Source organism: Hoplias malabaricus, chromosome 18 (assembly GCF_029633855.1).
Source record: "Hoplias malabaricus isolate fHopMal1 chromosome 18, fHopMal1.hap1, whole genome shotgun sequence".
Taxonomy (NCBI): domain Eukaryota; kingdom Metazoa; phylum Chordata; class Actinopteri; order Characiformes; family Erythrinidae; genus Hoplias; species Hoplias malabaricus.
In genome coordinates, this window is record NC_089817.1 from 9,961,378 (window position 1) to 9,976,558 (window position 15,181).

Here is a 15,181-nt window from a genome sequence, read left to right on the forward strand (position 1 = left end):
GCATTTGATACAGCATCACTTCCATTTGAACAAAACTGAACAGAACCATGTACTAAAATATCAGCATGATGCAGCTCAGCTGTGTTGAGGCTTTTGTTTTTAAATATCAGAGTCAAGCTTTGCCACAGGCTGATATATTAAAAATATCTATTTGGATTCTGCTTAAAGTAAACATTGCTAAATACTTCATAGGATGAATTAAATGTTCTAGAAATTATCTTTAACTGCATTTTGTGCCGGTCCGTTAAGCTTTAAACATGTTATTCCCACTCTCATATATCATTTTTAAAAAGATGAATGACGTCACTAAAAATTAAACATGCTGTACATTTGGTACAGGACAACATTTGTAGAAAACAGACTTTTACCAGAGCAGTTCAAAGATGAAATGCAAACTTACCTGTGAAGCAAACGGGCCAGCAGTGTAATGTACAGTACTGTATGTCTATAAATATTCCAAAACTACTTTCACAACAATGGACTAGTGATGGCCACCTTAGCAGGAATATCATCCTCAATGTCTACTGTCACAGTTTAACATCTGGACTACAACATCTGACATAATCCAGAGAGCTTATTATTTAGCAGTGCTGGTTTCAAAACAATTGTCTGCTCTTACCTTTGATGACGGTCACAGTGGCCTCCCAGAAATCTTCACCTTGATCATTGATAGCCTTGCACTTGTATTTACCAACATCAGACTGTGAAGCTTTCATTAACGTGAGCTCTGATGATGTCCGTCTGTCAGAAACAAAACATATCATTTGATTAGTTTAGTTTAGGGCATTTCAGAATGACAAAACAAGCATGTGCTTGCAGTCCTGGAACAGCTTTCATGGAATACAATAACGTCTGTGAGACAGTCATTAAACGTATACAGAACTTAAGATCTGCTCCAAAAATACATTTGTTTATATATAATATAATAAAATCCTCTCTCTGCATTCTTATGAAAATATGCAAATGGCAGGGTTATTAGCAGAAAATCACAAACCAATGGGTCACACTGGAGCAGCTGCACACGTGCCTAAGGTCACCATGTGCAATGCCATATTCTGGTTGGGATATAAAGCGTCCTACTTTGGGTTGCGGAGCACTCAAACAAACTGTTCTCACGTGCAGTTTCACCTATGGGCAGGTCCCAGACAACGTGTTACACAATCTTAAACCTGCCTGAGAAAGTGTGCAGTGGTGTATTTAACTTAACAACAGCACAGACGTGATAAACAAAACACTGTTGCCAATGAAACTTTTACAGCAGGAACAGCAGGCATATAGCCAGCACAGCTGTGCAAAACCTTTGGTGTCTGATTTTACAGCGTTTTAAAAACCCACACACTGACGATTAACATAAAAATGTGCAAATATGAATATTATCCACTGCGGCAGAAAGAAAAACAAATGTGGGAAATATGACAATATATGATCATGATATAATGTCACTGTTTAACTTAATATTAAAAGTGTTATCAGTAATTAACACTGGGCTGTCTGACACGGAACATCTGCAGGTTTAATTAGAAAAAGATCATAAATTGTGCCACTATTGGATTTAATGCAGTGCTTTTGTGTGTAAAATAAAAATCACATTTATTTATTGTATTTTTTAAAAGTGATATTGATGGTCCGTATCGGAACAAACATCAGAAACACTTTTATTTTATTGTGTAAAATACTTGGGCAAACGTCTGAGACCACTGTTTATCTCTGTTCAAGTCAGTACTGTATATTGCTCTATAAGCTTTACATATTATCAGATTTGTCATACTGCCCATCTCTTGTACCCAAAACATTTTAAATCAAGGCAAGAATACTATAAACATTTACAGATTTCACATTGGGAAGTCTTACATTAAAAAGCTCCAGTAAAAAAAAAAGTCCCTCCTCAACCTCTACATTACAGTGTTTTACATTTTGCAATTCTGGCTCTAGGGGGTTCATTATGATGAGTTGATTACTTTAAGCTATTTTATTTCCTTTCTGTGTGATGGAGTGTAAAATCCCTAATTTGCTTTCGGTCATTAACACAAATGTAAACGCAAACGGGAATATGCCAGTAATGAATAGAGTAACATTATTCATCCTGGTAATATGCTTCATATAACTATAATTACTAGATTATTATGACATGATATACAAATTCTCCAGGAACAAGCTTAGTAAAAGTGTGATAATGCAAATATATGCAGATAGACTTAGTCATACAGGAAATCTGCAGTGGTTTTTGTCGTGTTGTGTGTCAGTGGGACTTCAGGGGTTTATCTGATTCTGTTTCAGAATGTCACGCTTAACGAAGGCAGCGAAAAAGGAAATATTTTGAACAAGTGATCAAGTGAACATCATGACACACAAGAACACACACGGATATTTTTAAAACTGCCTCAAATCCCAGAGGATCTCCTTCCTTCATTTTATAATACCAGATTAAAGCCCTGCTGACAGGAAGTTTCCAACACAGCCCTTTGCATAATCAAATGTCATAGGACTACAAATTTGGATAACTGATCAAATTTTACATTTTAAATGTTATAATAATCTTCCAACAAATATACTACTGTACCGACTGGTAGATGCTTCTATTTCTAATTGTGAAACTCCACATATTTAAACTCAAACAGAGGAAATACTTAAATGATAAGCATTGAGTCTTGAATGATATAAATATTGATGTTTTGTATCTAAACTTACCAGTGCAGACTTAACTGCTTTATAGTGGTCTCTAGGTCTTTGCCCAGTTGTTTACAAGTTAAAACGCTGGTGATACTATGACTAATAGAATCACAAACTGTCTCCTCAGTTTCACCCCTATGGATCATCAAAAATGCCAAATATTCTGTTTGGTTCAAGATAAAGATATCACCTTGTCAGAGTCAAGGTGGCAATCAGATGGCAATCAAGTAAAGATTCAGTTGTACTGTCTCTAAAAGGTGGTGAGAAAAGTCATTGTCAATTGGCAAAGCCTGATAAAAATCTGCCCACACAAACTCACTATGTGGCCAAATGTTCACAGTAGACCATCATGCCTTGAGGCACTCAGCACTCAGAAATAACTTTTCCACCACCTCAGCATGCTGCGTAAACCATTAACGCATGACTCAATGTTCCTTGGAGCAGGCGTCATTCCATTTGAAACAACAGTCAACCTGAATACTTCTTCAAAAAAATGATTGAGGCCCTTACCTTTTTTTCTTCATCTTGATACGTCTAGTTGAATTACCGCCAATCTTATTCCCATTTAGGTACCATTCAATCTTGGTGTCTTTGCCACCAGCTAACAGCTCACACTTCAGTACAGTCTTCTGTCCTTCTGGCACAGTTACGTCCTTCAGCGCCTTTAATTTAGGCACAGCTGAAACAGAGAAAAAAAAAAAATACAAATAAACAGATCAACCTATACAACTCAACATTGCTTTAATTTATTTTATTGTGATGGTGGTGAGTATGGGAGAGAATGGCAGGATGCTTGGAGGCCACTATATTTTATTAATTCAGTTTTGTTCTGGGGATATTTAAGGAATTTCTGTGGTGTGAGTGTGTGTGTGTTGTTATAATGGGGTGATTTTGTATTTGTGTTTATATTTTAATTATACTTTCGTTTTCTCCAAGAAAAACATGAAGGGTTATTCGCTGGTATTTCCCAGATATATTACATGTTAATAGTTGGAGAGTCCTGCATGATTAAAAGCTTGAATAAAGTAATAAATCACATTGAAAGCATAGCGTGTACAAGTTTAACTGTTTTCTCTGTTCAGAAGTTTTATTTGTGGCCTGTGTTTGGCCTATAAAAACTCAGTAAAGTTTGCTTTGAACTGTCCAGTCTCCTGATGAAGCGAATCCATGACTGATTGCCAAGCTTAGTTGGAGCGCGAGAAGAAGAGAACTGGACATTTGTTCACTGTGTGCCAGCAGACCTGTCTGGAGCTCTTTGCATTACTGTGCTGTGTTGTGAAATTCATTATACCAAACATTCTTTTCAACAGACCACAGTCATTCCAAGACCCCATGAGAATGCCTGACGCCTTCAGTTCCCCTAAAACACAGCCTTGCTCCACAGACGGTCTGCAAAACTCTCAAAGAAGCATCCCTTCCAGTTACAGGCAAAAACAAAAAGAACAATCTGTCCACCATATTAAATCAGAAATGACCCATTGAGTCACCAACAAAGTGTCCCCTTATATGCAAAGACCTGCCTTTAACACAGCACTTGGGGGAATGTCATCATGCAAAACAGAGCAAAAAGTGCGGCCCATCAATTATTTCATCTGCTTATAGTGCAACAACTTTACTGGAGCACCCTAATGGGGGTAGTGGGAGGGTATCCTCTGCTAACAAACTCAGCTTCAAAGGCTTCACACTCCCCATAGGCTCTTTTACATTCTGGGGATCGACAATAGCTATGGACACATCATGCATATATTGTGCAAACAAATCCATGATGTCTCCATGCTTCCCAGCTATAAGATAAGTCTTTGTCAGTTAACAAACAAGGAGACAGCTCAATGACAGAGCAAAAAGTCTGAAAAAGTCATGAGGCACACATTCTGTTGACAGCCATCTATGGCTTTGTAAAATATTTATCAGACAGTAGCTTGACACCGAAACATACAAGGAAAAGCATGAGGGTGAATTTGGGGAAAAGGAGAGGGAGGGTGGTAGAGAGGGAGAGGAAGAAGGAAAGCTGAGTGAGTGAGGACAGATGGAGACAGATAGAGAAAGAGATTGGGGAGAAAGTGAAAGTATTTTGAGTGATACTGAAGAGAATAAAATTTCAGGAAGCACTGCCCATTTTGATGGCATGTTTACATTCTATAAAAGTGTATCCAAATATGAGTATTTCAGCTGTCATATTTCTCACAAGACCCAATTCCAGAGAATAGCCTACATTTTGATATTAAACCAAATATAGCATCACTAAAACCCTATTACAAAAATTACAAGAATATTGATCCAAATATTTAATGCTTTTTTTGGAGGTCAACCCCAGAAAAACATTCATAAACTTAAAATATAATAAATATCCCTATTTTTCAAATTATTTCTCTTGCTTAGATCCATGTGTAATCCAAATATTAAATAAAAAACAGAAGTGACTAAATGATTTAAACCTGGCCTCATTAAATTAGTTAATAGGGGCTGATTAACAGTGAAATGAGGGCATACAATGCAGCCTAACATTCATCATGCAGTGTTTAAGATGTATGGGTTCAAGAAAATGGGTTATATCTTAGGATGACTGTTTGTAGGAGCAAACAGGAGCATGAATTACTGCAGTGACTTTCACTCCAGTGTTTCCTCTATTTCCAACACACCTGATGCCACTAACAAACTCCATTAAACCAGCTCTTCCTGAGGTGAAGTGAGTGTGCAAACACAGGGAAACCACTAAGCAGGACAGTGGTATTCAAAGAACCATAAACTGAAAACAACTCTGTATAAACTGTTTCGTCTGTAGGCAGAATACAACATCAGTGAATACTGAAATAAAGGTGTGACACTATCAAATGTTAGCACTGACCTGCTTATGGCACTGTTTTTACACAAATTAGATTCCCTCACAAATTGTTATTAGAACTACATTTTGAAAACGGCCAATAGCTGTTTAATTTGTGATTTTGGAGAGACGTTCTCTTGGAACCCCAACAAAATCATCCAAAGCCAATTTCTGGATCGAGTTTGTTGAAATACAAAAACATAGAAACAATATTAACTATACATTTACACCATCCACATTGATCTCTGTGGAAAAACGAAATAAAACGAAACTGCTGATGAGAATAGGTGCAAACAATGAACGAGAAGGAATGTCCCACCACCAAAAAGCCAAGGGAAAATATTTAAGGGAACAAATCTGATGTCAGTGGAATGCTGGTTGTGTGTGAGAGAGAGAAGAAGACAAGGTTATGACTGTGTTATAAATCATTGGCTCATGTATGGTGAAAAGCACGGTGGTTCTGCAAACAGAATGAGATTAATGATGATAGACAGGAATGCATGCAGTTACCATGCACAATAACAGGGCTTTATGTTGAGGCCTATGATGACTGTATATGAGGATTTCTAGTTTAAACTGGACCTGTGTCAATATTTAAACCAGTGTAAGATGAGTGACTGTATTACAGACACTGTATATATGAAATATATCACAATCAACAACCTGCCCAGTAAAGTAAAAAATATGTTCCATTGAATGATCTGGTCTAGTTAATTGTCTCAAGGGGCTCTAATGCCCCTGCAGTTTGGACATTGGGGGCATTATTTGTTGTTTTTCATTAACAACTAGCTTAAGTTTTATCTTGAAAAATGCTCATGTACTATAAGAGCAGCAGTGGCCTGCAACTGAGGACGAGATTTGAACCTTAGTCTAATTATTTGGAACATTAAATGTTAGTTATTTTGAAGGATAAACAATAAAAAAACAGACTTGAACATTAAAATAAAATAGAGCCAATAACATTTACCAGTTTAAGACCAAAAACACTGGAGCTACTAAAAAATAAAATAACTCATGACTGTCATATTCATAACATCGTAACTGCTACGATTATTACAGTTCTCGGATTTACTCTTCTGTTAGTAACGCTGTTTCTTAGAGCTGTAGTGGCATTTAGTTACTTTTCTCTTTTGGTAACTTTTTTATGAATGCATTTTATTCATTTATTGCATTTATTTGGGTATGATCTGGAAAAAAAAAACTACTCATATGTCTTTTGTCAGCAACTATGCTTTTGAATAAGCAAACGAAGTAGTTCATCTGAATTTGTACGCTCATGTCTGATTTACCATTTGACTAAAATTGCAAATTATTATCCTCTTAATTTTTTTTGCGTTCTGGTTTGGACATCGCCTCCGTTTGTGGCTGATCCATTTTACGCTGCTTAGGTCTTAGGACTAAATAGGTTCATCAATGATCACACAGCACATTCTAACAGAGCTGAAACAACAGTTTAAAGTTGTCAAACCTCTCACTTTGAGCCTGAGGTTAGACTCTTGTGTCACAGGCACACTTCCAGACTTGCATGGCTCCTCTTTCATCTCTGGGCAGGTTTGTCATTACACAAAGCATTGTGAAATCCTGAACTCACAGTACCTGAACGGGCAAAGCTTTGGAGAGTTGCGCACGTTTCCCCATTGAGTATATTCATACCGGTTTTAGTTTTTTATGAAAAGAAATGGGCTAACCCACAGCTGTTACTTTCACTCCCAAACACCTCAGGGAACAGCACCCCACCCAGACCGAAACATTTCTCTCTCATTCAGAAAAAAAACGCATGTATCTGATAAGAGGTTGAATTCTTTGGCTAAGTAGATGTAATTCAATGCTAGTTGCAAAACAAGGAAGCTGTCCTTTCAATTCTTCAACCCCTCGGTCCCTATGAGGCTGCTCAATAGCACAAAAATTCCATGCATTTACACCAACTGACATCAGTGATTATCCCTGTTCAAATAAGAACGAATACTTCTGCTGTGTCCACTTTATAATCAATGTTTGTAATAAATTTCTAAAGGATATGCTCAGACTTAACAGAGTCAAATATACACAACACCTCGAGAAAAAGAAAAAAAAAAAAACGCCATCTGAAAAGCTTATCATTTCAGTTTATATTTATTTTCTTAAAATAGGCACTTGGCCAACACAGGGTGATGATGACTGGACAACCTGAAATAGTTCTAAATTGCTTGAGTCAAAGCCGTGTTTAGTTTTTGTTCAGAATTTTGAGGGGACATGTTTTGAGAAAAAAAAAAACGTGGGCTTTTTGTTGGCTGGATTTAATTATTTATAATTGGTTTATTTGTTTGTTTACGGCACACAGAATGCACACTGTCCTGCCTCGTGGTCTGAATCTCTCCAATCACAGCACTGAAACTGCATGCATAGGACAGCATAAACAAGGTAAAATATTGCAAAACAAATATGTGTGCTGAGAAATAAGAATGCTGAATAAATGTGGTGAAAAGGAGAATGGAAAAATAGAGAACCAAGCTAAACTGACTAAAAATCCAGTGCTTCTGCTCCTCCTCCCTCACTGCAGTGCTCTCGTGTGAGCTGTGAATGTGAGCTGTGGCTAGTTCTAATTTAAAGAATAATATAAACCAATATAGAATATGTTTGTTTTGTAATATTTAGATTTAGTGACTTTGCCCTTGATTTAAGAGGCTCTCTATAACCCATGACACTTAAAAACATGAAACCTGAACTGTGATATTGCCTCCGTACAAGCCAGTGGGACAAATACAGATGTTTGTAGTAGCACGACAGCCCTCCCAGAGTGGAAGGTGGACAGTCCAGACTATTTTCCTTTCATATCAGCCCACAGTCAATAGGGTGGCCATAAAGACAGTTCTAATGTAAGAGAGATAACTTCATTTATGGCTTATCTTTTTGTTTTCTCAGGGTCCACAGCGTCGGTGGGCCCAAGCTGCTTCGCCAGCTGCTTCTCTGTGTCACGGAAGAGCTCCCTTTGGGGAAACTCCTACGCCGGCTTTTCAGGCCACAAAATTTACACGGATCAGGGTCCACATTCCAGCCCTGACTGCTCCACTGAGTGAGGAATTCCATGATCTAATATGGGGTCCAGACACAAGCGCATGGTCCAAACGTCTTCCGCCAAATCCCTGGACTGTGTTGACTTGAGTAGTAACTGAAGGCTAATCCCAACTCCACTAAAAGAAAGACCTGGTTTTGATGTTATAATGGACAGGAGGCTACAGGGATTTCAACTTCATTACATCACAAAATCAACCCCATCCAACAGGATTTCCAACTGTTGCACATTCTTCATTTCTCACTATACTTGTGAGCCTACTCTTCCACTATAACACATATTAAAACGGCCAAGAGTGAAAAACAGATAAATCAGAGGCATTTCCAAAGGGACAATCACAAAAGAGCAGGTTTTCTGATGGGTTTGACCCATATAATGTATGCCGTAAATGACACTTAGCCATTCACTGCAATCTGAAGAGTTACAAAAGCAGGTGACCCTTGATCAACTCACTGCTCTGTTTACAGCAGTCTCCATCAAAGACCTATGGGAATTCCCTGCTTATGGCACTGGATGGACACCTGTTACTGATTCACAGAGACCCTTATGCCAATACCCATCTCCCAGTCGGAGCTATGAAACGAGACAAGAGCCTTGCTACACAAATGCAACTTTAGGACAATGCCTGATGACATTAAAAAACACCATTTATAAACAAATCTTACATTTACCGCATTCATAATCAACAAGTAAACAGACAAGGATATATGCCACTAAACTAATAAAGAATGCTTTAATATGGCAGGAGGAATAGCTAACATTTACCTACCTATTGCTTAGACAAATATCAGTAATCCGTTTGGCAAACTGACTTTAGTATTTACAGTAATATTTATTTTACATGTTTAGTCATTTATAATAAATGAAAAGAAGAAAACTATTTTTAGAAACATAATTTGAAGAATTAAAAAATATATATTTCTGCGCACATACATAATGAAAATTAAACAATTTAATATGGAATTAGATTAATTAAAACGGGTCAACTTGTGCTCATTAATTATGTAACACATTATAATTAATCTCATTGGTGGTAAACCCTGGTTCTCTGATACAACCATTCATACATTAAATGGCAGTGATGTATACACTGGACAGGTAAAAAAAACTGAACAGATAAAATTTCACTAACAAAATAGGGATAGAAATTAAAATCACTGTTTTATGTTGTTGATATTATGACCCCACCATTCAGTATTAGTAAATGTTGGTGAGCTGTGGCTGTAGAATGGCACAAACTACTGAATGACTGATTAAATCTTAATCCACAATTTTGAAAACCGTTTGGAGTTTAACCTTTAACCGTCACTCCAGTCGGTTTCCTCAGCCAGAGGGCGCTGTTTCAACTCTCGGCCAACCGCCTCAACTTTCTGTCAGTCTGCTCAAATACCCGTCAACACTTACCGATACTTCATCTCCTAAATGGTGTCCTTTTTCCTCAACAAAGTTTTTTTTATCAGGCTAAAAGAGCGCTTTTTTACAGAAACAGTAATTCATAAACTTAAATTACTCGCGAAATACGCCCCCCCCCCAAGGAACTACAGCAAACACTTCTCTCACAAGTACATCCACCTGTGCCCATCAAACTGACATTAAACTTCAACATACGTATTTCAACACAAAACAAAGTCTTCTCCCAAGGATATGAAGCACCCACCATAAAACTACTACATGTTAAGTTCCTCAGAAGTCTTCTGCCATTTTGAACTTTACTGTATATAAGTCACATTTGCGAATATCACCACACCTTTCCTTTATAAGTAACTACACACCTGGCGCATCGTTCTTTCCCGCTTTCTGTCCGTTCTTTCCACCTTTTTCACCCTTTCCACCTTTTCCAGACATCCTTATTTTCGTTGTTGGTTGTTCGGGTTCAACAGTAGCCCTGTAGTTTGTTGGTAGTCGTTTGAGAGTTTTCGTCACGGTGGGAGCTGTGCACTTTCTCCTGCTGAACTGCTCTCAGCGTCCCTACTCCTCAGAGGAGTTTAACAGCCAGCAGAGAGGCGGTTCTATAAAAGTGATCCACAGGTCAAATTACTGCGCGCGCACATACACATACACGCGCACACACAGGACCACCACAGTAAATACTTTTAGCCATTTAGCTATGTCATTGTTAGCCATGACATAGCTATGACACAGATGGTCAAACTCACCTCATACGGTGTTATTACTCTAATATTCTATAAACATTTAACTCCATTTAACTAACATATTTAACTAACTAACATTTAACTCCATTTAACTCCATTATTCCATGTTGTAAAAATTGTTGGACTAAGAATATATTCTTTTAGTGCGGGCAAAGTCATTTACAAAATCATTTGGCTATCAACATTTTTTTTTACCATATATTTAATTTATTCTTCTCTTTCTCTCACTTGCTCTGCCTCTTTCATCCATATCTTACAGTGTCTCACATTCAGAATTAGCTTCAAACACTTAAATGATAAGAATTTATAATTGAATAAAGCTACTAACAGTAGGTGGCTAGCAAAACGTGTAAGCGAAATGTAACTAGGAACTGCAAAATGGTTTGAGATATTAAAAAATAATAATAATAATAATAATAAACAACTCTTAACCCTTCACTGCCTCTTTGCTGAGTCAAGAAATATTTTGAGGAAAAGTATTTAATAGTATTATTATTATTAACAACTTATATTTATTAATTATTTCTGAATTAACAATTATTATTTAGATGAAGCAAAGATCAAACAATACCAGTTCTTACCAAATTCACTGCAAATCTTCCCAAACACATTTGTTTACTTAATGGGTGCTGTACAAGTGACTGGTTTAACAGGAATTTCTTAGGTCTTTGGTGCCTAGTAACTATCAAAGTAAATCCTTACCTCTATAATTTAATTCTTATTTATGTTCCATAAAGCTCTCAGCATCTCGACCGAATCACCCCTTTCCCATGCATTTTATGATGTAAGACCATAGAACTAGTGGATGACATTGTTCTTTTTATGCTGACAATGAGTTGTTGAGTCATATCCCGTTTTCCATTTGACGACAGCACTTAACAAGATGAGACCTGCTATTAGAAACCCAGGTATTGAAACTGGAGATTTCGTGTTTTCACTTCACTGTGCTGATCTGAACTCTTCAGGCAGGAGAAAGGAATTCTGCCAAGTATCTCTACAACTTCCACACTAGCATGGGCCAGCTTAGACAAAGATCGTCTACAAGACCGTCAAGTTACCTAGGATTGATTCACTATTTGTTCGTGTGATTCAGTGCAGAGCATGAGTAGGCCACATAATCTGTGTTCACAAATGATTTATGTATGAGTGCATTCATATTTTCACTCTCAGTAATTTGGCACACAGTTGCCTTGCTTTAGATTTAATCCTCAATCTTTTCATCGGTGCAAGCAGCAGCATGTTGGTCCCAGTCATGAGAAAATAGCTACTCTTTCTAACTGCCTGTAATTCCTGGTTCTGCTTTAATCTTCCTGTTGAGTTTCACTCCGTGGGTGTTCACTGAAACCTGGAGAGAATGACAGATGGGACGCTAGCAGGTAGACTGGAAATAAAAAGGATATACAGGTGAAAGGGGGAGGAGGGTACTGATATGGGGTGGGGTTGAGTGGGCTAGAGGAGATCCCGAACCCTTTCAGAGAATCAACCTCCCTTGTGAAATGCTGATGTGTCACACATGGATGTGGGCAGTGAGGAAAGATTGAGGAATGTGCGGGCTGAGAGATGGAGAGCGAAGGCACAGGGACAAACTCCTTGCGCCACTCTGGGCTCAGCCAAGAAGGGCAACAGAGCGTGTGTTAACAAAACCACAGCATGGTTCCCTCCCAGAGCGCGCGCACACACACACCAAACACACACACACACACACACACACACGTGGGAGGAAAGACTACTAAAGAACATAAATGGGATTAAATTAGCGATTCAATTATTATTCACAATAATCAATGCCTCCTACATCTTTAGCACTGGGAAAACTCAAAATAACAAGACTACTTTAGGCATAAAGACTTCAGACTACTGATTTTCTCACCAGCTACTTTTGGCACTTTTCCACTGCGTGGCACCTACTTGACTCGCCTCAGCTCTACTCAGCTTTTTGCATTAGGCAATTTTGGTACTTTTTCAGCCCTTGCTCCCTCCTGGTTCCAAGCACTCAGAGTAGGGACTAAACCTGATGTAGAGCACCGATTGGCCAGAGAGGCTTGTCAATAATTCCTGTTTTGCTACATCACTGACTACATTTCAGGAGTGAGCTAATGGAATGTGCTAACGGAAAGGCTACTAGGAACAGGGTCCCAAAAAGCATGTAGAGCTGAGATGAGTAGGTACCATGTAATGGAAAAATCACCATTTTCTAGCAGCACTAAGTTTAGATTTTTCCTTCAACTACATGTACACTGCTGATAAAGGATTTAAACCCTCGGGGGTTGAAGAACGTGCCGTCACGCCAACGACCATTTGCGATGTTTCTATTAATGTCTTAGCGATAGCACAGCGCAGAAATACAGTTCAAACACTCTGTGAATGTGCAGAAACTGCTCTTTCGAATGCATGTTATCGTGACTGTACATCCCGAGCTATGAGCCCATGTATAAGCTTGAAACACGCCTCCTCTGCCTCTCGCCGTGTCTCACTGGTGGATTCGCTTGTTTTTAAGACTCTGTTAAAACTATTTCAGTCACCAAAACAATTCATCCACACGAGGATGTTTTCATAAGAAATATAAATATTTTCTAAAGTCAGCATAAAGTTTTTCAGGGTTAGAGACAGATTATCTATTCATAAAATGCTCTAGGTCACATGGGCCTCTCTTAACGAGAGAGCTGAGATTGTTCTGAACATTTTGATATAAAACATGTGGGCAATATATTATAATACAAGTACTTTAAAGACGAATTTCAGAAAATAGAGAAAATGTCCTTTGACCCCAAAGAGTTAAAAAGAAGGGAAGCTAAATGTGGTAACTAATCTGGTGTAAAGACACTGTACTAAATAGTGCCACACTATACCGTATAGCACAATACTGATGAGGGTTTATGGAGCCATTTCATTCACAAACCGTCTTCAGGTTATGGTTCAGCGTAGTAGATAACACCACTTCTTCTCAACGAGCAGACTGGGGTTTAGTTCTCCATTCAGGTAGGACACTGTACCAGTAACCATGTAACAAAACTAGACTAGAATGTTTAATGGCTAAGCAGATGTAAATGTAAGCACAATCGAGAGTAATCTAATTTGTTTTAAAACTTTAACTCTTAGTAAGAAAGACTAAAATGAGTTTTGAAAAATAAAAGTGTGATATTTTGGAAAAAAAAAACTTTCAGTATTCATTTGATTACTAGAAATGATTGTCTTGGAATATATGTTAAAAAAGAATGTAAATTTGTGGTGGATTAAGGCAATGTCTGGTTTCGTTTTGCTAATTCCTACTTTTAAAGAGATTCACCTAATGATGAATGTGTGAGAAAAATTTATTGAAGGATATTGATGGGACTTAATGAGGCTAAATTAAATGGTATCAGACCTTAAAATCTTGCAAGCAATTTATTCGGTGGCTCTGGCTTTATTGCTTTTAAATTAGTTAAATACACTCATATTGTTACAAACCATATATTGGTTGCACTTCCATATTTTCTGAGTGAATGAAGACATATTCAGACAAAAAATTCATAAATGCTCACAAGTCATTTGATGCAAGTCCAATAAAGGGCTGAGTCTTGGATCTTAATACTAAACGCAACTATATAATGCTGCTAATAATACCACTATACTAATTATGTTGATAATACTGAATATTTTCATTGTAGAAACTATTTAGTCTGAAGGATACAACTGAATCACTGCACAATAAATGCAGTGATTGATAAGGAATAAGGATGAAAAAAAGAAAAAAAGAAAAAAGAAAGGAATGAGACAAAACAGTTGTTGGCCTGTCTGTAGTGTGTAAACCAACCTGTTACCAGCATGGGATGTGTTTTGTATCACAGCATGTTGATTAATCAGCATGATCTTGCTTAATGACCAACTAAACCAGCACCAGACCTGTATGGAATTCTTTGGCCAAATGATTCTACTCAGGCTGTTTATAAAATCAGAAAATAGCAGTGTGCATTGCATTGTCCTTCCGTTAAAGGCTAAGCACCAGCTCTATGAAAGTGTCAAACAAATAAATACAGTGGAATTTGAGTTCCTAACTTTTGTTCATTGATAATCAGAAAACATGTTATTTCTTACTAATTCAAGGAATAAGGTTTAAAAGACCGTTCCCCCCCCCCCCCCAACGGTGTTCGGAAACTCTAATAGGCATCTTGTCTGTGACGTAGATGGTGGACAACAACTCTAGAAGTTGCACTTAATTTAATGCAAAATGACGAAAAGGTGTGTTGTTTTTGGCTGCAATCATTCAATGTACAGTGGGACATCTGTGCACAAATGGCCCGAATTGAGTTCGACTTCGATCACATTTACAAGAATAACGGTACCTCTAAATTTGAGTTTAGCTTATTGCTAGGCTATTGTCATGAATAATGTTGGTTATTTAGCTAGATACTGTCATAACAGTCAGTCATAACGGTGTTTTACCGCGGCGTTGTTCGGCTGTTGTCCACCAGTGACGTCACGGTTGTGTTCAAGAATTTCCGTAGC

The 15,181-nt window shown here is 37.7% G+C and overlaps 1 protein-coding gene across 2 annotated transcripts in view; it reads right to left on the reverse strand.

The window, feature by feature from the left end:
• Window positions 1-10,478, reverse strand: part of nrg1 (neuregulin 1) — a 60,159-nt gene extending 49,681 nt beyond the window's left edge. For both annotated transcript variants that reach the window (XM_066651432.1, XM_066651431.1), the window contains exons 1-3: window positions 10,316-10,478; window positions 3,181-3,349; window positions 620-741 (exon numbers count right to left, since the gene is read on the reverse strand). In XM_066651432.1, the coding sequence (XP_066507529.1) occupies window positions 620-741; window positions 3,181-3,349; window positions 10,316-10,388 (364 nt within the window). In that variant the 5' untranslated portion in view covers window positions 10,389-10,478. The remainder of the gene's footprint in view (window positions 1-619; window positions 742-3,180; window positions 3,350-10,315) is intronic.
• Window positions 10,479-15,181: the final 4,703 nt, after the last annotated feature.